This window comes from Eriocheir sinensis, chromosome 66 (assembly GCF_024679095.1).
Source record: "Eriocheir sinensis breed Jianghai 21 chromosome 66, ASM2467909v1, whole genome shotgun sequence".
Classification (NCBI taxonomy): Eukaryota; Metazoa; Arthropoda; class Malacostraca; order Decapoda; family Varunidae; genus Eriocheir; species Eriocheir sinensis.
This window is the reverse complement of record NC_066574.1, coordinates 4,634,327-4,659,317: the sequence shown is the minus strand read 5'-3', so window position 1 is coordinate 4,659,317 and position 24,991 is coordinate 4,634,327. Positions and strand designations below refer to the sequence as shown.

Sequence of the window (24,991 nt, the reverse complement as noted above, 5' to 3'; positions counted from 1 at the left end):
CTTCTTACCACCATTGTCGCCCCCAGGAACCTGTTACTACCTGAACTCCGCCATCAACCCGCTGCTGTACTCCGTCATGTCCATCCGCTTCCGCAACGCTCTGCGGCGGTCGCTGTGCGGCGGGCGGGACTGGGCGCGGCGCCAGCAGCTCTACTTTTCCAACACCACACACGGGCAGCTGCAGCTCTCCAACAACTCCAACATCCTGCTGAGAACCCGAGAGTACTCCCTCACCTCCTCGAGGAGACTCAACGAAACCTCCAACAGGAATGGCGTTCACTACGGGTTCGAAAACATGGACATGGATGCCTGATATTCGGCCGACGCTCTCGAAGCGTCGCCGCCAAAAATAAAGGATTTTTGTGCCTGTGCTAATTTAAAGCCTCAGAGATACAATTCCCTGGCCGTCAATAAGCTTGCCGACAGTGTGGTGTAGGGACAGAAGTCTTATGTGATTTATAAAGATATTTAATATTTCAAGAAATATTACCCCTATCAAGTACTGGGACAAAACTAGAAATACCTGAATACTAGATTCAGATCTAATCTGAACGAGACGACAATGATATTATGTGTGAAGGTAGCCATGGGACTACTGGCACGTGTTTAGCGCCAATGGCGTAGCCTGTGATGACACTAACAGATTATACGTGTGTGTATATGTCTACAGTGATGTTCTTATAGTCTATGTTGAGTTCCAGGTGCTCCACTAAACCGAAGTCGCAGTCAATGTTAAGTTTAATGGGTAACATGTATGTGATTCAAGCCACTCGGTGACAGGCGAAGCGAACTGTTAACACGTTGACACTCACCAAGCCGTCACCCTCGTCACTGAGCTGCCACCTTTATATCAGTGTGTGTGTGTGTGTGTGTGTGTGTGTGTGTGTGTGTGTGTGTGCATATTGTTAGCATTCATAAATGACATACCATATATCAAGATCCATTAACAAATACTAGAATGAAAACCATTTATCATTAGTAATCATTTGTTCTAAGGCACCGGCCGGGTCCACCCTCCCACACCCCTGCACCAATTAATATTCCGTTCACACCACACTTCCCAAACTGCAGACGATGACACAAAGGTCGGTATTATGAGATTCTTTGGCTTCTCACACCAGCAATTTCTAAAGGTCAAAGAGAGGGCCAGTTGAGTTCTAATGAGTGTTTCTTCAGGTTCACCGTACAAAGGAGGGGTCCAACTACTACCAGGGCCATAAAACTACCTCTGGAAATGCCCACAGCTCCTACGAAAGCCTTGTCAAATTTGGGTTCTTGGGCAGCGAAATGTCTAATAATACGACCCAAAGACTCAAATTAACATACCTGACATTATATCATGTTGTTCTGTTCAGCTTCAAACATTCCGAGGATAATTGAGTGCCGGGAGCCGTGACCTCTTCATTGCATCGATGGGCTGCTCTCATACACTGCGGGAGGAAGGTAACCATGAGCCGGCCAGAGCAACGCTTGGAATCCCTCTCCCGTGCGATGGCATGAATCAAAAGCTCCTCGAAGTACAGGAGAAATTCATCTACTCGGGAATAAATTTTGATCCCAACTGCCTGGAAAATCCTAATCCGTGCCGTGGATACGCGAGGCGGACTTCTAGCTCAGTGATGCTCAACTGTTATCTTACTTTATCTTCGGTATTTCTAAAGTGGTGATGTATGTTCTCTCGCCCAGAATCCGAGGAGAAACATGCTTCATACAAGGCCTTGCATTACTTCTTGGGAACCCCACCATCTTGAGAACTCTTCCGTACCTCAAGGCTTTCCCTCGCCCACCCCTTGGGGTAAACACACCCCCGTTTCAATTAAAAAAAAAACACTTTTCTATCGTCAGGCCGAAAGGGATACCCCGTGTCTCCAGACGTTCGGAGTCCTTATCCGCGTCTCGGGCCATTACCTCCATACACCAATTTCCGGCCGTCTAGATAGAGGCCGTTCCCCCGGGAGGCGGCTGTAGCCTCGGTGCAGCGATGTGTATCACCAAGAAAACTATACATTCAGTTTGGGTCTAACGCATCCTTTTTCCAGGTTAATATAGAGGCATATTCCTTATAGTACATATTTTTCCTTCGAGCTGAAATGTTGAATAAGTATCTTACTTTGCAGTCAACTGATTTTTTTTTTTTTTTTTTTTTTCGAAACTTGAGAGCTCTTATTTAATTATACAGCGAATGGGCATCAGAGCCTCTCTCCGTGCCTCCAGGCAGCTCTTGTCTTATCTCGGACGCACCATTTTATTCATTACTCAGAAAGATGCTCTGGAAATCTTAACTAAACTATAAAAAACAACGATTGTCCAAAAGAAGAGGATATATTACTTGTCGTTTGACAATCTTTAAATTTCATATATGCCCAGTTTTACAGAGCTCACCCGCGTATAAACTGTCGTACAAACTGGCAAACAAGTGATATATAGGCGGTGCACGGGACGCCAGCCCACCGGTAATGTGAACAGAGGTCGCGGCGAGCCAAACACAAGGCAACAAAACACAATACCCTGAACACTTATTACTCCTCACACTCGTTTCCAACAGTGCTACAAAGACCACTGTCCCCGTACTGACGACTTTAGTGTTATCAGTGAGACATGACGGACTTGCTCACGCTGCACACTGGTAAGAGTGAACCGCGCGAAGTGATGACGACTCCGGACAATAAGGGTGGATGTTGTTGTTGCTGTTGTTGCTGGTGTTACTGTGATGTCTTCAGTCACTCATAAAGGGAACCCGTCGCCTGGTGCTCGCGCGCTGGGATCTGCTTCACCGTTACCTGTTTCCTTACCTGCCAGGGCGAATGTCTGCCCGAGGTATCTCTTCAACACCTTAACGCCTGATTTTCTAAACGTCGTATCGGTCTTTATCTGCCTACGACTTGGATTCTTTCTAGAGGAGAGTATCAAGACACCTCTCCTCCCGAAACTGATCTCTCTTCTGCCCTCTTGTTCTTTCTTCTTTTGTTGGAGTAGCTGCGTCTAGCGAGCTTTTTTGTTACTGTTGTTGTTGCTGTTGTTGTTTTACCTTGAGCTGCCTCCCTTGCTGTAAAAAAATAATGTGGCTGATTCGTCTTTTTTAACTTTTTTTTTTTTAGGCATGGTTAGCTGGTTTTGTTGGGTTGTTGTTTTTTTATATAACTTTTTTTACGACTGAGTTTGTAATACTCTGCTAACTAACTTATTATTTTTACTTCTTGATTTCGTTTCTTTGTTTGTTTGTCGTGTATTATATTTTAAGATTTTTATTACCCTGCTTCTCCCTCGATTTCTATAATCTTCTCTAATTTCTCGTTTTCTTTCTCCTTCTATCCCTCTGTCTCTCTACTTTTCTAGTCCTCTATACTCACTCGTCCCCTTTCTCCTTCTACCCCTCTGTCTCTCTACTTTTCTAATCCTCTATACTCACTCGTCCCCTTTCTCCTTCTACCCCTCTGTCTCTCTACTTTTCTAATCCTCTATTCTCTCTCGACCCCTTTCTCCTCCTCTCATTACTTTCACTCTCATCTCCTTCTCGGCGTTTCAGGTGTTAGTGGGATGCTGGACAGGTATCTTATAGTGTCCGCATCCCTTCCTCTCTACCTGATTCGTCTCTCATAATGATAATAATAATAATGATACGACGTTTGAAAAATCAGGCGTCCGTCGATTGATCATTTCACCTGCGATTTCTCACTCTCACGGCCAAGTGTGACGAGAAAGGTGTTGTTCTTTGTACACTTCCTCCTCCTTGTCATAAATAAAGCAACGTTTACATAAATATATATATACATCGACGTACTCTTGACATCAATATATATTTTTCTCTTCCTCGAGTGCATACTAAATGATCTACTCCATGCACCTGACTCTTCGTGTGTGTTATTATTACGGTATCGAAGTTCGTACATACATAGAAGTAGATATTTTTTGATGAGGTTCAGTTTTGAGGTAGATTATTTTTATGAGGTTTATTTTTTTAGGTTTTTATGAGGTCTATGAGGTTTAGTTGGTAGATTATTTTTATGAGGTTCGGTTTTGAGGTAGATTATTTATATGAGGTTTATTTTTTTAGGTTTTTATGAGGTCTACGAGGTTTAATTGGTATATATATTTTTATGAGGTTCAGTTTTGTAATGTATCTCGCTCGCTCATCAGCGGGAAGAAATTTATAATCCTTACTTACATTTTTCTTTTTCTTTCTTGTTTTCCATGCTGAAACTCGTGTGTGTGTGTGTGTGTGTGTGTGTGTGTGTGTGTGTGTGTGTGTATCAAGACAGTATTGTATTCCTGAATGATTGTGGATTAATACGAATTGTCAAGGTAATTATTGTTGTTGTTATGGATATCATTATTATTATTATTATTATTATTATTATTATTATTATTATTATTATTATTATTATTATTATTATTATTATTATTATTATTATTATGTGCTACAACGATGTGACGTGAACGGAATACATGTAATACCTGAAATATTTAACTGCATTCAAACTATACATAACATGCCTACTAAAAATCCGGTATAGACACAAATATACTTAGAAATGTACTAACAAACCTACAGACATAACCCTCCCCTCCTCTACCCGCACACCCAAACACACACGCACACTTCATATACCTTATTTTAACCTGGTAGCTGCAGTGATCATGTTTCTTAAAGGCCCCTCTAAGCGAGAAAAATGAGAAAAAATCATCACTCACGCAAACCATTTCATAATATATATCAACGCATTTGTGATCAGTTTATGCATCATCTATTTTTTGGGGTTTATATCAAGGCAAAAATGTGGCCCGTCGCTGGTACACGGTAAAGCCACAAATTTGGCCCGTCGCTGCTACCGGGTTAATGAACTTAAGTCTCTAATATTTCAGCCGCGTCAGGTGAAATACTGCCGCTCATTACTCACACCCTAATTACCTGAGTCCCGGCGCTGCTGCAGGTGCTCGCGTGGGCTGGAGGAGGGCAGGAGGGCGAGGCTGAGAGGGAGAGAGGAAAGGATATTTGTCTGCACGTTAAAGTATTCTCAGACACTTTCGGCTCGCACAACAACTATCTGCAAAGGCCACAAAGGAGATTAGTCGGGTACTCATGAGTGGTTGTTCACGTTCATGGTGCAGATGCCTTGTCAGACTATCACTAGGCCCACAAAACTACACTTGGAAATACTAACACACCCTCTACGAAAAGCCTTATCATTTGTGGATGTGCAAGGTAAACAATTGATTAGTTACCTGATGAAGCACTATAGAAATTGAGATTAATTAACTTATGAGGTGATTCGCTGGATGGAAGGAGTAAAAGAAAGGAAGGAAGAGGTACGGGAGGATAGAGGGAAGGAAGGAGATATGGAAGAAAAAAGATAAGTCGGGTTCTCATGAGTGGTTGTTCACGTTCATGGTGCAGGAGCCTTGTCAAACTATCACTAGGCTTATTAAACTACCAATGGAAATACTACTAACACAACCTCTTCGAAAGCCTCTTCAAATGTTGGTGTATAAGCCCAGAAGAAATGTTTGAGAATATGGGTCTAAGATTAAGTTGTCACCCGGTTTCGTAACAGTTGGAAATGTACAGGAAACGATACTGAAGTTGCATAGATAGATAGATAGATAGATAAATAGATAGATAGATAGATATTTATTGACCACAACTTACAATAAAAACGCATCAATCTCTATTTTACAAAATGGTCCAAAAACTAGCATTTCTTTAAAACTCAGAATGAAAACATATACTAAACAAAAACGCAGAATACGTACAAGGTAATAAAAACACTTAACACCACAAAACATACAGACCATAAAACGAACGAAACACGTTAAAAACAAACAAACAAATAAAAATAACTAAAACAGTTGAAATCTATAATGCACACTGGACTATATTTTAAACTCAGAATGAAAATATACACTAAACATATGGGCTTTGATCACATCCACACACACCCAGGAAGCGGGACACATAACCGTACTGACACGACACCCGGTACCCGTTGACTGCTTGGTGGACAGGGGGCAAGGATTAATAAAAGAAACTGCTCATTCGTCTCTACTTCGCCCGGGAATCGAACCTCGGAACTGGAGTTTGTGCGCGTGTGTGTGTGTGTAATGGTTTCCTGATACACAACTTCCCGGAATGGATGGATGGATAAGCCGAAACAGTCGTAAAGGAGAAACGGTTCCCTAATTTCTTTCGGTTCGAGTTTACTTGGGTCGTTTGGTCCTCGAATTAGTCTGAGCGGATTGTGAAAGTTTTGCCCCGTGACACACACACACACACACACACACACACACACACACACACACACACACACACACACACAACTTTAATGAGTAAGCTTATTAAGTCCTTCGATACGTCCAAACACACAAACAAGCCCGTCTCGTACACAACAACAAACACTGCAATGCGTAACAAACACTGTGGCTCGCTTATCTAATGCTCAAGATCTTTGTTTTCGAATTATACCTTTTTTAACCCTTTATTTTTTTTTTAAAGGAAAGAAGAAGACTGCTGACCAAAAGATAGAAAAAAAAGTGAAAAAGTGAAGACGCTTGCAATCTGCTGTCTCTACAAAAAATTATAATAATAATAAATGGATGAGATGCAAATGGAGAAGTATATCAAACTTAGTTCCTGAATGATGGTTGGATACGAAGGAATGATGATGTTTGTAGATTGTAAGTTTTTGTTTGTTTGTTTGTTTGTTGAGACGAATTTTAAAAGTGATACGGACGGTGACAGACTTATGTTTATTTTACAGGAGCAGTGTTTATTTGATTTTAGTTTTTATTTTATTTATTTATCATTTGCCCTTGAGCTGCTCCGTTACCGTAAAAGAGAAATGATTGCCTTGTATAGTGTTACGAAGACCAGTGGTGTGATATGGTTTGACAGTGAATGCGGTGATATATATAAACGGTATACACTTCATTTTGCTTTCCTTCCCTTCTCTTTCATTTCATTTTTATTTATTTATTTGTTTATTATACTATTTTTTTATTCATGTATCATTTATTTATTCATTTACTCATTTATTTATCTCTATTTATTTGCTGGGTAGAATTTCAGGTGGTAGAGTCTCATGATCCATCAAATGTTATGAGGAGGAAGAGAAGCGGCTGTGATGGTGTTGACAGTGAGGGTTGACAGTGAGTGAATGTGCTGTTATGTAGCCCACTGTATTCCTTTCTTTTGTTCATGTCCTCTCTCGTTTTCCTGTTTGGTTATAGTGAAACCAGACTGACGAGATCGATTTTGTGTTGGCTCCTACAGGTCCTTTCCCAACACCTATCTTTTCCTCTCACATGTCAGCTATAGGTAACATATGAGAAGAGGAGACAGGTGTTGGGACAGGTCGGTATTACGAGACACTTTTGCTTCTCATATCATCTATTTCTAAAGGTCAAAGAGGGGGTCAATCGGGTTCTAATGAGTATTTCTTCAGGTTCATGGTACAGAGGAAGGGTCAAACTACAACCAGGGTGATAAAACTACTCCTGGAAATGCCCACAACTCCTACGGAAGCCTTGTCAAATAGCTGTTCTTGGGAGGTGAAAATGTCTTACAATACGACCCTGGGGGACCCTGGGGGACCCTGGGGGGCATATTCTCAAACCTATCGGCGCCCCAGGACACATATTTGACACAGTTCTCGTAGGAGTTTTGGGCTTTTCCAGGGGTACTTTTATGACCCTGGTGGTACTTTGATCATTCTTCTGTACCATGCACCTAAAATAATACCCCTTAGAACGCAATCAATCTCCCTTTTGCCCTTTGAAAATAGTTTATGAGAGGCGAAAACGTCTGAGGATATCGACCCTGAGTGGCAGAGCGCTGGGGAGGAAAGGACCCGCGGGAGACAACGCCAAAACGATCTCGAGAATATGGTTTCATTATAACTGGAACACGCCCTCGATCTCTTCTTGGGTATAGCCTTCGTTGTTTCCTCCCTTCAGTTGTGGCGGGCGTGTCTGCCTGGCCGCCCTACTATGTACAATGTGATCCGGGTTCGTAATGTAATAATCAAAAGGTTTTAATAAAGATGCTATGGTGTGTCTCAGTGGTACATACTACGGTGTTGTAGATCATGTTCAATAAAGAAGAGAAAAAAATAAGGCTTGGGTGTGTCGCCTCCGTCATGATGTTTAAACTGCCAAATGTATGACTTGTAAGTTTCATGATTTTTTTTTTTCTCTTGTAACATTGTTTTTCAGGTGAGGCCTTTGATAGCAGGTGAGTATTCTTGTTGTTATTATTTCTCATTATTCCTTTAGTTATGATGATGGGGATGGGGATTAAAAGAGGAGAAAATATATTATGTTGCTGCTCCTGATATCTTAAATCACAACACTGCTTCAGATTGCCCATGTGTTAAAGGATATGAAAAATATAAAAAAAAAAATTAAATATTTGATCGGGCTGGCCGAGCTGCACCTACCAATAACAGTTTGAAGGGACAACAAAACTTTATTACATTAAGTTAAATCAAGTTTTCTTTAAAAATTGGAATTCAGAATAGTATAAATTAGCTATTTTCATTCGTGTGTAAGTATTATATAGTATAGCTCAGTAGCCTAGTCCTCCTGACAAGTATTGTCGTATATCATAACGAAAAGTCTACTGCTGCTTATCGTACACACACAACAGTTGCATAGTAGGCTACAGCCATGCATGATTGTGTTCTTTATATATAAACCATGGAATTCTGCACACTGCATCTAGGTATATAATTCAGGTGCAAGTAACATTATATTTACATCCTGACATATCATGACCTACGGAGTCATTTTTCCCTTACCTTTTTAACAGTGAAACTACAAAAAGTAAATTACTATCCTCTACTTATTTCTTTGTTTACTTGATCAAACGTTTACATATTAGTGATTTTGTTGTTGTTCAGGCAGTCAATCCTGCTTTCATTCATTTGTTTGTTTACCCCTTTTGGGAAGGAGAAAAAGATCAAAACCGCTCATTATGTATTAAGGGGAAAAGCTGTGCTGTAAAAAGATCTTCCAAACCTGCTGAACGGCCAGCCTGGAGGTGCCGGCGCCACACACACACACACACACTGCTGCAGGCCGCCCCGAGGAACATCTTTTGGCCCCAAACTCCCCAAGATCAACACTGCACCCTCCTGTAAGGTGAGATTAAGAAGCGTTAGTTGCCTGAGTAAAGGTATTTAATTAACACTTACCTGTCATTTGCACCCGTCATCTGAGGTGGATGGCGTCCCTCAAAGCTAACTTACCTACACTTTAATTATTACGGCCACACTGAGGAGCCCTTTTATTCAGTTGCTTTTGGCTCATCCGCTCAACGTCCCTCAAAGCTAACTTACCTACACTTTAATTATTATGACCACACTGAGGAGCCCTTTTATTCAGTTGCTTTTGGCTCATCCGCTCAACGTCCCTCAAAGCTAACTTACCTACACTTTAATTACTACGACCACACTGAGGAGCCCTTTTATTCAGTTGCTTTTGGCTCATCCGCTGAACGTCCCTCAAGGCTAACTTACCTACACTTTAATTACTACGACCACACTGAGGAGCCCTTTTATTCAGTGGCATGAAAGTCTCTCATTACATAATCCTTTCGTCAGGTATATATAACCTGCTTTTGGCTCATCCGCTCAACGTCCCTCAAGGCTAACTTACCTACATTTTAATTATTAGGACCACACTTAGAGTTCTTTTATTGAGTTACACGGAAGTTTCTCCTTAGGCCTTTCGTCAGGTATAATCAGCATTTTCGCCACCAGCTACGTAAAGCATTTTAATTATTTGGACCACACTTAGAGCTTTTTTATTAAGGTACATGCAAGTTTCTCATTAGGTAATCCTTTCGTCATGTATTAACAGTATTTAACCTATCCACTCGGCGTTCCACAAAAGCTAACTTACCTACACAATGCATAACCAATATAGGGAACAAAGCATTTCACTCTTGGACAAACTTGTACGATGAACTTCACGTAGCAAAGTACTCATAATAAAAGTAGGCAATCGGTTGCTACAATAAGGAACTTGTGACTTTATTGAGGTATAAGGAGTAAGATTTTTCTGTAGTAGGCTAGTCAAAAGATCATCCAGAAATGCAGTAGCAAAGTATCAGCGGTATTATTGTTTTTACTACTATTATTATTATTATCATTATTATTTGTAGTAGTAGTAGAAGTAGTCGTAGTAGTAGTAGTAGAAATAGAAAAATAAAGACAAATATATGAATGAAATAGCCCAACATTAGTAATATGCAAGAGCATGTATGAGTGCTAGGAGATGCTAGGCTATGAATGATTGTAGTTTTACTGATTGAACACGTAAGAATCAATCAGAACTCGTTTTAGTATACAAAGATATATGTTTATTTTACATGAGTAAACGATACTACGAACACTGCACTATATAGTAAACATAGGAAAACGTTTTTTTTTTTTTTTTTTTTTTAGCGATGCTTTTTTCTCTTATCTTCCTTTAACCAAGTACGTGTAGAATTAGATTTTTCTAATGATAATGATAATAATAATAATAATAACGAGGGGATTTTATGTGTTACGGTAATTTAACATGGCGTCAACAGTGGGTAAGCTAATCCGTGAGTATCGCCTGTGCTGGCCGTGACGGGGGCGCTGCAGGTGGGAGCAATAGGTATACTTAGGTCACTGGATAATGTGGCACTCATGGCAGGTTCTCCTCAGTGCCTGCTGAAGTGGGTGGTGCTGAGGGAGGACGACCAGGATGAGGAAGCTTACGTCAGCTTAGGGAGGAGTATGAAGGTGTTATTTTTATTAGTTATATATTCCTCAGTTCTGGTGGTGATGCTCTGAGGGATGGGCATTGGGCATGTATAGTTGAGGCGTGATGAAGCTATCTTGCTGTTTCTTACATGTGTGTGTGTGTGTGTGTGTGTGTGTGCGTGTGTGTTATGTTGGTGTAGCTTGCTTTGAATTTTTCTGGTACCATGTAAAGACAGTAAAACTACATTAAAATACAATCAAAACAGACAAAACATTAACAAAAAGGTACTGGTTGAACTCCCTCCCCCAAAAAAATCGTTCATCTTCATAATCAGTATAAGTAAAAATAACTTCAAAAAGCATACTACACCCATCTCCACAGACTCATTCGTAAAGGCTAAACCATTTTTTTTCCAGTACCGCCATGAAGAAGCTGCTGAGGAGGAGCAACACCCCACTGGACACGAACATCGTCTTCCTGCACAAGCTCTTGATCGCCGGCATGCTGGTTGTCTTCGCCTACTGCAAATACGCCCAGGTTGAACGCCAGAGCCCATCCTGTTCTGGCTCTGGAACGATCGACTTAAAACACCAAAGGAAACTACGTCTCTGCATCACCACCGCAGCCTTTGTCGAGCACGAAGGCCAGAAGAAATATACCAATGGCTTCGGTCTGTATCTGCCGGGAGTGCTGTTCATCGTGGCGTCATTGTTCCTCATCCCGCTGAAGTACCAGGAATTCTACGAGGAAGAAGAACTGGTGGAGCTGTTCAAGAGGGCGCAGCGACTACCCAGAAGCGCGGCCATCAGGAACATTGACGTCATTATGAGTTATAGCTACCACATGATGAGCAAAAGAGTACGCCTGTCATATCAATGCCTGGAGGTCGATTTTTTTAGTCTCATTATCTTGGACATGATATCCTCCACTAATCTCTTCTCCAAAATCATCGTGGGTGTCATAACAGAGGGCTGGGACTACGTGATGGACGTTTGGCGCCTGACCTACCCGACCAACGTGAAATGCGAGATCGGCCCCCAGATGGTGTACTCAGCCAGTAACACCAAGCACTACCGCTGCACCATCCCACACAACGAGATATTCAAGTATATTTGGACCGTGGCCGCTATTATCCTCTTGATTTCAATGTTGCTAAGTTTGATTTCCTTGGTGTATCACATGCTACAAATGCTTCCATTCAGACGCAGGAAATTTCTTCGAGGAATTGTGGAAATCGACAAGGACACAATGGATACCCTGGTGAAAGAACTTCCAGGAGGCAATGACAGTTTGTTCCTCCTCAGGTCATACCTCATACGACTGCCTTGCAAGGAACTGCGCAAGGGTGTGGTGACGGAGTTGATGAAAATTATCAAAGAGACTTCCTGGTGAAAAGATAAATGTGCATGCCAGAGTGTGGTGTTTATCATAGTAGGTCACAACACACTCCCTTTTATCACGTCTTTTGAGTCAGTGTGAATGTTTGTTTGTTGTTTCCGTGACTGGACAGCGTTTTACCTCAGGGCGTGGATGCCAAGCGAGTATTGCATGACTGATTGTATCTTATATAACTAAGTTAAAGGAAAAACAACTGTTAGCATTTTAATTACTGTTGGAGATTTTGTAAGATTGTTTTTATTTCAAAGCAAGGTGAGGCAATGGACGCTGTACCTTGTTTGATATGTGATTGCCCTGCATCCTATCCCTCAGTAGGTCTCTACCTACAGTTAAGAGTGAACCATATGTACAACATGGAAGTGATAAACTTTTTTCTGCATTAGGAAACTCTGTATTAATGTTTCTTTGATATTTTTTTCACTGGTTTTACTGCATGCCCTAGATTGTTTAATTAAAGGATTATAATATTGGTTTGGCACATCATTGCTGGTTTTACTGCATCCCCTAGATTGTATAATTAAAGGATAATATTGGTTTGGCATATCATTTGGTTTTTATTTTCCTCTGAAGTTAGAGCAGACGTAAGAACACAAATACATAAGAATATGGATGAGCCCGCGGGGTTATGAGAAAGCTTAAATTGAATAAAAGGTAAGTGCAAGTAACATCACCGTAGGCGTAGCCGAACCAGGATTCAGTACGTTTCCTAACTAGTAGAAGGTAATGTTAATGCCCCCTGGTTTTTATTCTCCTCTGAAGTTAGAGCAGACGTAAGAACACAAATACACCAATGAAAACCTGATTATTCTTATCTATGACCTTAGAACACAGCAATGGGAGCCCGATACAAGAATATGAACCCAAGATGTAGAAGTTGAGGGGCTATTGACTCTTATATTATCCCAGTGATAGATTTACACAGCCTCTGTACCCTGAACTGGAAAATCATCCATGAAAATCCGGTTATTCTTATTTATATGACCTTAGAACACAGTAATGGGAGCCCAATACAAGAATATGAACCCATGATGTAGAAGTTGACGGGCTATTGACTCTTCTATAATCCCAGTGATATTTTTATTCGACCTCTGCACCTTGACCTGAAAAATCACCCAAGAAAACCAGGTTATTCTTATCTATGACCTTAGAACATAATAATGGGAGCCCGATACAAGAATATGAACCCAAGATGTAGAAGTTGAGGGGCTATTGACTCTTATATTATCCCAGTGATAGTTTTACACAACCTCTGCACCTTGACCTGAAAAATCACCCAAGAAAACCAGGTTATTCTTATCTATGACCTTAGAACACAATAATGGGAGCCCGATACAAGAGGAGAGACCCAAGACCAAGAGACGGACATTGAAGAAGAAGAAGAAGAGGAGCAAGTCAGCACTCCGCAACACGTGTATGGCCAGTCCTCACGTCCTCTAATAATGGGCAAGAAGAGGAAACACGTGGAGGAGGAGGAGGAAGAGGAAGGGCCCGGCGAGTCCTCCCACCGCCAGGCCACCCCGGCACACGTGAGGGGCCAGGAGAAGCGGCTCGTCGTGGTGCTGGAGCGGGCCAACCTGGAGACTGTCAAGGTGAGGGGGCGGCCAAGGCTCTCAGGTCTCTTGTCTTGTGGTTAAGTGTTTAGTTTTTGTTCCTCTTTTCTGTTTGTCTCCCTTCCTTTATACCCTTCCGTTTTCCTCTTGTTCCTCTTTACTGTTTATCGGGGAAAGGACATTTGACTAGTTTTTCATTTGACCAGTCACTTGACCAGGTAGGGTAGGATGGTTGACCAGGTGGGGTAGAACTGTTGACCAGGTGGGGTGGGACTGTTGACCAGGTGGGGTAGGACTGTTGACCAGGATATTTTCCATTAAATTTTGTTGACCATGTTTAAAAGAATATTGAATTTTGGCTACACATGGTCCCTCTTCTTTGAACATTTCTTCAGGTACTCAAAGGTAGAGTACTACCCGGCAATGTACTTGTCCCACAGCTTCTCGAGAGCAGCTTGCTTCGACTTGGTTTCCCCGCCAACGGTGACAGTGGACTACATCCTGGCACACAAGCTCAACAGTGCGCTCGACCTTTTTAGCCTCGTGGTGAAGCAGCAGAAGCAAGATATACATGTTCAGGGGATCATGTGGCAGCTCAGACTTGAGGTGATTGTGCCACCCCTCATAATCGTTGTTGGTCCTCAAGAAGTGGCAGAAGGTTGACCAGGACTCAGGCATGCGGTGCTTGTGGTTGATCCATGACCTCTCGATGTAGTTGGTCAGCTCAGCTAGACGCTCGTCAGCAGGGCACTGGTCCTTCAGCTGCTGGAACGCACCGGGGATGTGCTCATGAGGCAGATGAGGTAGAGCCATCATGCAGCGGACGTAGTCCTGGATCTTGCCAGGCTTCTGGTAGGCAGCACGAAGACCAGCATTGACGATGCGACGGTTGATAGCCTGGCTCCAGTGGAACCAGCAGCCCTTCACTGGGACTTTCAGGACAGAGCGCACTGCTGACCAAACGGCAGACTCGAAGTCGGCGACGACCTCCTCGACTTGGCGACCAGGTGTCAGCGCTGCGATGGCACGGAAGACAGCTTTGTAGTCTTCCTTCTTACGGCACATCATCTGGATGAAGCACAACGGGGACTGCTTCATGGTGTCACCGGACCGCACGAAGCCATGGATGGAGTACAGCTGGACAAATGGCCATCAGTGAACCATGACTTGGCCTTAGTCAGAAGCTCCAGCTGCTTCTCAATTGCGAAGATCAAGAACCGTTCCCCCTCATGCATGACATCTCGCCTGAAGAAGTTGACCGAAACATAATGCATGTCAAGTTCGAAGTCCTTTGTAGTCAGGTGACTTGGCCGAAGACCAGCTCGGGCACGGTGGACAGCATGCTTCAGGTTGTTGATCGAAGGAAGTTAGACCCCTGGAGGCACCTGATCAAGAGCCTAATCAACGATGGGACCGGCATGTCTGAAGATATCCTTCCTTGCCGCCTCACGGATGATCTTGCCCAGCTTAGCACATATAACAAATGCAACTTCTGGAAGGGGCCTTATAGCCTGTGTTGACATTGATTCAGTTCCATTCAATTCATTACATTTCGAAGCAGAGTGGATATTTCTTCTCTGATTCGGTCCCATTTGAAGCCATTCGCAGTGTCACTCCATTACATTTCAAAGCAGTGTCGATATTTCCTCATTGATTCAGTTTCATTTGAAGCCACAAGCTGTGAAATCTATGCTATGATCCCAGTGATAGTTTTACTCGGTCTCTGCACCCTCAACTGAAAAATCACCCATGAAAACTCGGTTATTCTTCTCTGTGGCCTTAAAAATCAGTCTGACAGTCGAAATTTTTTAAGAGGCCTCTATGTCCGTGGCTCCAGCTCCAGATCACTAGTTTTTGGGGTGTTGTCTTGTTACAGTCCCTCACAAAATTTAAATATTCTGACCTTTACTCTGTTCATTTACCAGTATCCAATGAAGTTTGATGTGTATGATACCTCTCACAAATTCAAACTTAAGAAACTGCCATAACATAGTAATGAATCACTGTGCATGGTAACGTTTACTCATGAACCGCCATGATTATGTTGCTGTGGGTCAGGAGTGAATGTTGGGCTGGGCTACAGTACTGTGTATGTGTGATGGGTGACTTTAGGTGTATTTAGGTTACTGCCCTGGTTAGATTAGTTTGGATTGGGTCTGGTAAGGTTAATGGATTTGATTTTTTCTAGATGATGCTGTTCTGCTCATCATGGAGAGCACACCAATGATAGTGGCTGCCAAATGAGAATACACTTTAATATCTTATAAGAAATATTCTTAACTTTACCTTTATTGAAGAGTTCTTGCCTTTCGAGAGTTTTCTAGTAAATTCGTAAATGATGCTGTCTGTTGGCTAATTGACTATGAGGTGATTTTGTAGCAGCTGTGTTGGAGATAGTTGACTTAGCCATAATTGAGACCAGTTCATTATGTAAATGTGATTTTCTCTTTCAGAATGGCAAGGGCTATGAGCTGCTGAACTGTGATGACCACATGGGGCTGATGAAAAAGTACAAAAAGGACCCTGCAAACTACAGACCAGACATCTTGCATCAGTGTCTCCTTATGCTGCAAGACTCTCCACTCAACCAGGCTGGCAAGCTGCAGGTACTGCTACACCTTGTTTGTCATGGCATTTGTTTTATTTTGTTAGCAGAGAGAAACTGACAAAGGTCTCAAAATAAGAAGTGCCTGCTGTAATGCTGCTCCTGAAGAACTGTTTCAAGACAGCAGAATTTAGTTAAGCTTTAAAGATGTTTTGGATGGTGATGTGTTAGAATGGAATGTGTCTGGTTGGCGCATGTCTTGACGGGTTCCTCCTTGAATAAGGTGACCAGATTTGTTGAAGCAAAAAGTGGGACATTTTCATACGCACACACACATGCGCATGATGAAGAGTGCACCTCACACCAGCAATGCAATTCTAATACTAATCTGAGTGATGTCGGATGCACGTCTCATATGAATTTTGTACCTGTATCTAAGTAAAGATAGCTACCCATAGCTATCTTTACCTTAAACTGTATGGAGTATGGAGGGTACAAGTATGACTTGTGAAAACTTAACAGTTAGTGAAACATTAAAGGCTGCAAAGATTTATAATTACCGGGAGTTCACGAAAAAGTGGGACATTTCAGTACCATATAAATTAAAGCGGGACATGTAAATAAAGCAGAATGTTTTAGGGACACTTTAAAAAGCATGAGAAACATAAAAAAGGCAGGACTCTGGTCACCTTATCCTTGAATAAAATAGTTCATAGTTCTACATGGTTGAGATGAGTTATGCAATGTGGATTTCACTGCTGCAGTCTGTTGTCGGCTCAGTGCAGCCACTTTAGTGGAGGGCCAACTGCAATCAATAAAGCTAGAATGCTATGAATACTCTCTTTACTTCTTGCTACTTATTTTTCTCATGATTTTCTTTTCAACTTTCAGGTCTACATCCACACTGAAAAAAATGTCCTAATAGAAGTCAACCCACAGTGCAGAATACCACGAACTTTCAAGAGGTTTGCTGGTCTCATGGGTAAGCTTTTTGGTATTTTGTTAGCGAGATTGACAGTGATTTTTTTTACCCTTTAACAATAAAGAAACATGGAGAGGAGATACTCAGGGAAATATTAGGAGAGATGTGAAAATAGGGCATAAATTGGATGTAACAGAGATGCAGATGTTGCAGTGGGGTGATGTGAGGGGTGAAGAAGACTTAAGTATGATTGAGATGTATGAACAAGGGATGAGGAGAAAGGAGGTCTGTGTAGGAAGAAAACTAATGAGAACTAAGTATTGAGTTCTCATTTAAGTAATATTTCATAATGATTTGTAATATAAAAAAAGTAATTCATTTCATCTGCTTTCCAGTTCAGCTGCTCCACAAGATGAGTGTCCGCGCCTCCGATGGCAACATGAAGCTTCTGAAGGCCATCCGTAACCCCGTGACAGACCACCTCCCAGTCGGCTGCAAGAAGCTGGGCACCTCCTTCACCTCCAAGAAACTCATGAACCCCCGTGACCTTGTGCCGACGAATGAACCGATTGTCATTGTGATTGGTTCTATGGCGCATGGCAAGGTGAGTGTCAAGGCTACAAGACATTTCTGTTATTTGCTACTGCTGAAGCTTTTGTGTGTGGAGGGGGAGAGAGGGGAAGAATTGTGTGTAATAATAATAATGATATATGGGCTATTAAGGGAAGGGTATCTAATTGGCTGTGCATGTGTGTACCTCCCCAAAGTCTCCTTGCTTTTAATAATTGACCACTTACTTTCCCATCTCTTAGTGGGTTTCCTTCCTCTTTTGTTCTATAATCTTCCTTAACCTGGTAGCAGCGGGGATTGTGTTTCTTAATGGTCCCTCTAAGAGAGAAAAAATCAGCACTCACACAAACCATTTCATAATATATATCGAAGCATTTGTAATCAGTTTATGTATCATCTATTTGGAGGGGGTTTAAATAGTGGCACGAATTTGGCCTGTCGCTGCTCCCACGTCAAGTTTTCCTTATCTTACACCTGAATTTTATCTTTCCAATTCCAGTGTTCTTTGATCATGCTTTTTGTTTCCTTTTCATCTCGTCTTGTTCCTCTACCCGCCTTTTATTTTTCTCTTGATCTACTTTCCCATTTTGGGCGAGTCGGTACTCAGTTTTAGGTCTGACACCCCCTTCCTCAGCACAGGGGGGCTATGGCCATCGGATGGAATCAAAACTGTTAACTGCAACTCTAATGAATGGCCATAAATTTGGTATTTTCTGATTATTTATTTCCCTGTCGCTTTCTCTACCCTTGCAAATGGAATTCCTAGGTGCTGCATGAGAAATTTAACTAAGGAAAAATTTAATCAAATAAATTTTTTAACGGTTTACTTACAACCCCGCTTCTAGATTCACGAGTCAATTGTAATTATCTTGCTAATTTATTATAATTGTTAATAAGTAGCCCTGGAAACAGTCTTGCATGGTAAGCATGTTAGTTCCTAGATTAACATCAGAAACCAAGAAATATTAAAGGCCTATTACTATATATATCATTTTCCACATGTTAAAGTATTTAACCATTTCCATGTAACTGTAAATAATTGTATTACTGTGTTGGGAATATAAGTTTACTAACGATTTTGTGGTATTACAATGACGGGAGGCTTATTCTTTCATATTTTGTAGGTTGAAGTGGATTACGTCGAGGAAGAAATTGCATTCTCAAGATACCACCTGTCGGCAGCATTGACGTGTGCCAAAGTGTGCAGTGGCTTTGAAGAGGTGTGGGGCATCAAGTAGCAGCAGTACTGGAGGCAAGTGGTTTGTGTGAGCTTTATTTCTACAACAGAAGACAAACGTTTATTTAAGGAGACATTTATTTATCACATCATCATTTACCCAATCACCTACAAATCCAGGATAGAAAGTCTTACAACTCCAACTAAAAAGGAGAGAATAGAGAGAAAAGGCACTTATCAGCGAAAGAAAGATTCCCTACTGAAATAAGCCACATTACTTTGCAGACCCAGGCATTCACTATCAGTTCATCTTTATCGTTAATATACCTTTTGTATTTGAATGCTTATATCCTCTCTGTTCTTTAATTGTAAAAATACCACTCAGCACGTTTCCATATTCCACACCCATCCCTTACCTGTTCATTATATACATATACATATATATATATATAGAGAGAGAGAGAGAGAAAGAGAGAGGTCAATGCGCGATGTCACTGCAGGGGGTGAGGCTAGGCTCCGTGGTACAAAAACCGCGGGCAATTTGAACGACTTTTGGCAGCGCGCGACAATTTATTTTAATTTTTTGGAAAAAAATCAAATATTTTTAAAACTCCCAGATACGGGCAAGGTTGGATACGGTGCACCCGGATAACTGAGGGTTTACTGTAGACCAATAGGATGGAAAAGTATGAGCCGGTTGGCAGCCAAGGGATTGAATGTGCTGGTGGGCTGGAACAGGGAAAGTTGGAGGTGCTTCTGCCATGGCCACTCGCCTCTTGGAGGAAGTTCCTGTGAAGGGAAAGAGCATTAGATACAAAAAGTACATGGAAAGGTTTAGAGACCAATAGTTCAGTGGCCTGATGCAAGCGGTAGCGTTGTTTGCTGGTGGTGCTAAACGCTCACTGCGACCTCCAATCACACTTAAATTTCCCACATATGATCGTGTTCCAACATTATTTTATGAGCCTCTTCTCATCCCCACAGTATTACCAATTTAGTGGGTTTTCCACTAAATTTGGTGGAAAATCATATATATCAGCCTAGCGCGGAAAATATACGGATGAGAAACGGGCGGATGTTGTTGTTCAATATAGCGGCATTTTCGCATAGCTTCATTTATCACTCGACTGATTTTTTTGACCAAATAGTTGTAAATTTTCCAGTTGGCAATACTACCCTGCCAGCACCCCATCAAGATATAGTCCATTGCCTCAATATGGCTGGCCGTCACGCACGCACAGACATAAATGTTCACAGGCAACACCCCTGAATGTGCCTGTATGTTCGCATGATAGGCATACCTAATCAAATCATGTAGATCTGGGCCTCCTCTTTCCAATGGTGTTTTTGTTTTTTAGTTGTGATTAATAGTTTTTGAGATACAGCGGTTAAAAGAGAGCCCCCCCCCCATTGGGCAGCCAGAGTGCACTGGGGGAATCGTCGCCTCCCTCACCACATGCAATGAAAGGGTTAAAGGATGCATGAAATAGAGATGAAGGAAAGGTTAATATTACAAGGAATGATATACAGTAAACCCTCACTTTTACGGACCTTATAAATGAAAAAACTTTTTTTAACTTTTTGGGGGAATTTGGTATATGGGGATTTAAATACCAAAAAAGTTCAGTAAGTGGGTGGTGGTGGTGGTTGACTAATCTCTACATTCACTATAGCAATGCAACAAAGCAAATTGTGCAGTGCAGTGCACATCGAGTCAGTCTATCTTTGTCCATCCAATAAACATTTCTTTGCGGCGTGGTGAGAGCAACGACTATCCCTCAGGCGCAGTCAGGCAGCCAATGGGGGTCTTTCTTTTCTCTGTATCTCAAAAAACTATTCATCACTCAAAAAAAACCAAAACCATTGGAAAAAAGAGATCTACAGGGATACAGGAGTCTGTGCCTGCCTCTCTTACAATCATAATGTGCACGGTTCAGGTGTGTGAATGTTTAACATATAGTGCGTGCGCGATGATCAGCCATATTGAGGGAACTGCAGACATCTCTCCTTGAGATTCTGGCAAGGTAGTATTGCCAACTGCAATATTTACAACTATTTGGTCAAAGAATCAGTCAGGCGATTGGTGAAGCTATGCAAAAATGCCGCTATATTGGGCAAGAACATCCACCAGTCACTCATCCGTAGATTTGCCGCGGTGGGCTGATATGATTTTCCACCAAATTTGGTGAAGAACCCACTCAATTGGCAATCTTGTGTTGTGAGAAATAGTGTTGGAACACACTCATATGCGGGAGATTTGAGTGCGGCTGGAGCTCGTAGCGAGCGTTTAGCACCACCAGCAAATACGCCTAACGCTCGCTGTGAGCGTCTTGCAATGAAAGGGTTAATAAAACTGACAAACTTGGCTACAGTTGGAAATGGTCGGAAATAGCAAACTCTCAGATCGCATAATGAATAAAGTTTGATATATTCGAGAAGTTCCCTCGAATATAACAGATTTTCAGATATAATGTCATCCCCTTCCTCCCAACTGGTTCATTAAATCAAGGGTTTACTGTATTCAAAGAAGAAGACTGCCATAGCCACCATTTTAAAGAGAGTTTCCAGATGGATTATAACACGAGGGCTCTCATTTCTGGGAGCATCTGTATTGAAAACCTCCGTCGTCCTTCCCATTATGTTCTGTTTATTCCACTTACCACAAATCACTCCACCCGTTTTCTTACATTCTTCATTTCTTCCAGGTGCTATATTGTGATGGACAAGTGACAGCTCCCAGGACACAGCTTGTGATAGTGCTCAAGATCTGTTCTAGCTCCCAGCAGCAATCATGGATGAGAGCAGGGGTTTGGGAGATGCTGTAAAGAAAATTTGTATCATTGAAAGTGACAATGATGGGAGAAGTTAATAAGAGTCAGTAATGCTGTGGTATATGCAGCTTAGTTTGGAGGCCAATATTGGTCATAGTAAGCAGACAATCAAGTTTGCAAAGTCATATGGAGTTTGGGCCAAGAACATGAAAGACTATAAGATCTGGTTAGAAGAGAGGATGAAGAGAGTTCTAAGCACTTCAGGATTGTTCATTGTCATTACGAGGATGAAAAAGGGAGAGGTGAGGGAGAGAGAAGTGACAGACAGGTAATAGGTGAAGTGGAGAGTTATAAAAGGCAGAAGTATGAGTGGAAATGAGCCATATAAGGGTGCTGGTGGTGTGTCAGGATGGGATGGAGAACATAATGAATGTGTATTGTATTGTTGATTTATGTAAGGTTTATACAATTCATAAAAATAAAAAATAAATATGAATATTTCCCTAATAGGAACCCTTCCAAACAGCCAATTCTCTCCTGTATAAAGGAATTACATGAAATCCCCGTTATCTGACCACTAGTTATTTATTAGTCTGCCTTTGACCTTGGCTATGGACTGCATGCTACCCAACCAACTGACTACACACTTCCCTTCCATCTTCGTTACCTGCCTCCTCTACCTCAGTACACACTTGCCCTACTTCCTCTCCCCTTATAAATACCCTTGAACCCTATACCCCCAAAAGATATCCATAAGAACATAAGGAGTCTGCAAGAGGCTGGTTGGCCTGTACAAGGCAGCTCCTGTACTCTTAACCCCACCTTACATCACTATCCATGACTATCTAACCTATTCTTGAATGTATTTATGGTATTGGCACCCACAACACGGCTGCCAAGCCTGTTCCATTTATCCACCACTAATGGTTAACCAATTCTAGCCTATCTCTTTGTTGAATCTGAATTTATCTAACTTAAAACCATTGCTATGTGTCCTACTTGGTTCTTTTACAATCAAAACCCTATTGACATTCCCTTAATTGAACCCCTTCATCCATTTATAGACTTCGATCAGGTCTCCTCTCAATCTTCACCTTTCTAGAGAGTAGACTTAAATGCTTCAGTCTGTCTTCATAAGGCAAGTTTCTCACCCCTTGAATCTTCTTTGTCATCCTCTGTACAGATTCTAACATCTTGATATCCATTCTATAGTAGGGTGACCAGAACTGAACTGCATAATCAAGATGAGGTCTAACTAGTGCTAAGTAAAGTTTGAGGATGACTTCAGCGCTCCTATTGCTTACGCTCCTCAAGATGAAACCCAGTGTTCTGTTTGCACGATTTTTAGCCTGAAAGAAAAAAATCCTACCTTCAGTTGTAGCTGGAGCCTGACACGTCCACTAGTCCAACATAGGTCGATCTTCACTTGTACTGCCTTGGCCAATAGTGTCACAGCTTGACCCTTTGGTTCTGGCCACACTCAACACTCAGTTGCCGTTTTCTCCACAGGGCAGCGTCAACAGTTCCTCAGCACCTTGATTGAAAAATAACTATATACGAACAGTTTTCTGAATGAAAAATAATACACATGAAATCTGAAAGAAGTACAAAGAAATTAACTAATTATCCAACATTTTAATCTTTTTTGGCCACTCTTCTGAACTTTTTTACAGGGGCAGTATTTAGTGGGATTTTTTCTCTATTACTTTTTTCTGCCCTTGAGCTGATTCCTTTACTGTAAGATAAATAAATAAAATAAAAAATCGTCATGCGTGATGGTATATACATATGGTAAAGTTGAGTGCGTACACTATAGCCGCGCGTGGCGGCGGTGCTCATCTCCGTCCCATTGGCACTGAGCCTCTGGTGTGAGAGAACCCTTCCGGTTACCACAGTTTTATCTTCTCTAGGTACTCATTTATTGACCAGCCCGAAAGGAAGGATAAACAGCTGGGTGGGCTTCATGCCGACTGCCCCGACCGGGATTCGAACCCAGGCCAGAATATTCGTGGATGAGGACGCTAGCCATTGCACCACGGAGGCGTAAGTGATGGTATGATGATAAGTGTACACACCAGTGGTTCTCAATCGGGGGGGGGACACTCCCGAGGGGGCGCGAGCACATGACGGGAATAATTAAATCACGGACTCACTGGCTATTAGTACAAAGAAGATGCAGCTGTTAAGAACCCCCGGGATACCCCCCTCCCTGAAGAAGGAAGAATAGCCTAGCCAAGGGCTATCTATCTATCTATGGTGGCATATAGTTTTTTTTTTGGGGGGGTGAGTGGGTATCGAAGGGAGGAGGGGTCCCCAACTGCATTGAACCAGCTTAGGGGAGCCCAGCTTGCAAAAAGTTGAGAACCCATATGGTGTACACTCACCAAAAACTTCACGGGATGTGAAAATGAATCGGTCGTGACTAGCCGCCACGGAATGGTTGGTACCCGTGATCAGGATGACACACCTGAATCCATTACTGCTTACGATACGTTCCGAGCCTGTGTTGAACTTGGCATCGGAGATTTGATGATCGCATAAGTCATGGTCACATTAAGTCGCAATGAATTAAGACCCCACAAGACTGGCGCAGTCATCATTATCTTTCACACCGAAGGCCTCGTGCAGTTATCGTCATATAGCACGACGGATTAATTGGTGTGTTAACGAGCCTCGAAGCAGACCTACCAGTGTATCGGCGCAGGGGGCGCATACACTTGCAGGAAGAAATGGGGGTCGATCTATTCTTCCTCCAAGTGCATACACTCATTATTAAATCTCCCATCTTCATAATTATATCGTATACTTAGCCAAGCTGTCGCAGTGTGTCGTTTACATATTACTTTTGGTAGATATTACAACATTATATACTTTAACTGGCAATTACAGCCTACTCCTAAACTACCGGTACGGCCAGGAATTCTTATTCCCTCATTTTGAACTCCGCCTTCATAATTATTATTATGGTTAAGGGACATGCATTTCGTCCCGTAAGTATAATATGGAGGCGTAATATCGCATTTTGGAGGCGCGTAGCGATTCTCAATAATTATCCAACCAAGGAACAAATTAATTGCTCACCATGATGTTGATGGTTCGAACACTGACCCGAGCAAGCGAGTCAGTCTTCCGTCAACACATTTAGAAGCAGATAATTATGACTAATTTTGACCACCACAAACTACTGATAACAACGAATTAAGGCGGGTAACAGCACACGGTTAGATCACTAGGGAACCCGTGGAAGTTATATATAGTCTCTCCTGTTGTTGTGAATCGAACACTTGCGCGAACTAGCGAGTTATCTCTCGGTCAACCCAACATTTA

At 42.0% G+C, this 24,991-nt stretch overlaps 3 protein-coding genes and 1 long non-coding RNA gene across 9 annotated transcripts in view; 3 read left to right on the top strand and 1 right to left on the bottom strand.

Moving 5' to 3' along the window:
* LOC126987756 (neuromedin-U receptor 2-like) overlaps window positions 1-8,095 on the top strand; it is a 182,961-nt gene extending 174,866 nt beyond the window's left edge. For both annotated transcript variants that reach the window (XM_050845049.1, XM_050845048.1), the window contains exon 9: window positions 27-8,095. In XM_050845049.1, coding sequence (XP_050701006.1) covers window positions 27-313 — 287 coding nt within the window. In that variant the 3' untranslated portion in view covers window positions 314-8,095. The remainder of the gene's footprint in view (window positions 1-26) is intronic.
* Window positions 8,096-8,903: 808 nt separating this feature from the next.
* On the top strand, window positions 8,904-12,671 carry LOC126987650 (uncharacterized). Of its 5 annotated transcripts, none has more exons than XM_050844775.1 (2): window positions 8,904-9,130; window positions 11,148-12,671. In XM_050844775.1, exon 2 carries the CDS (start codon window positions 11,155-11,157, stop codon window positions 12,121-12,123), a length of 969 nt encoding a protein of 322 aa, XP_050700732.1. In that variant the 5' UTR covers window positions 8,904-9,130; window positions 11,148-11,154; the 3' UTR covers window positions 12,124-12,671. The 5 variants fall into 5 exon arrangements, with proteins under 5 accessions (XP_050700732.1, XP_050700731.1, XP_050700735.1 ...); XM_050844774.1 differs by having other exon boundaries at window positions 8,907-9,135; XM_050844778.1 differs by lacking the exon at window positions 8,904-9,130 and adding an exon at window positions 9,471-9,596.
* An 821-nt stretch (window positions 12,672-13,492) lies between these two features.
* Window positions 13,493-21,714, top strand: LOC126987754 (ribosomal RNA small subunit methyltransferase NEP1-like). The gene is made up of 6 exons (XM_050845046.1): window positions 13,493-13,718; window positions 16,133-16,285; window positions 17,116-17,206; window positions 17,542-17,750; window positions 18,841-18,968; window positions 21,599-21,714. The coding sequence occupies exons 1-5, from the start codon at window positions 13,569-13,571 to the stop codon at window positions 18,952-18,954; spliced, it is 717 nt and encodes a 238-aa protein (XP_050701003.1). The 5' UTR covers window positions 13,493-13,568; the 3' UTR covers window positions 18,955-18,968; window positions 21,599-21,714.
* Window positions 19,444-21,702, bottom strand: LOC126987755 (uncharacterized). The gene is made up of 2 exons (XR_007741143.1): window positions 21,554-21,702; window positions 19,444-19,682 (listed from the first exon to the last, which is right to left on the bottom strand). It is a non-coding gene; the product is annotated as an uncharacterized LOC126987755 (long non-coding RNA).
* Window positions 21,715-24,991: the final 3,277 nt, after the last annotated feature.

What these genes read in the sequence shown, in the direction of transcription:
- LOC126987650 (XM_050844775.1), top strand. Translation starts at nt 11,155, where the DNA reads ATGAAGAAGCTGCTGAGGAGGAGCAACACCCCACTGGACACGAACATC.
- LOC126987754 (XM_050845046.1), top strand. Translation starts at nt 13,569, where the DNA reads ATGGGCAAGAAGAGGAAACACGTGGAGGAGGAGGAGGAAGAGGAAGGG. An exon ending in ACCAGGCTGGCAAGCTGCAG is followed by an intron (nt 16,286 to 17,115) that starts GTACTGCTACAC and finishes TTCAACTTTCAG; the next exon opens with GTCTACATCCACACTGAAAA. An exon ending in GAGGTTTGCTGGTCTCATGG is followed by an intron (nt 17,207 to 17,541) that starts GTAAGCTTTTTG and finishes TCTGCTTTCCAG; the next exon opens with TTCAGCTGCTCCACAAGATG.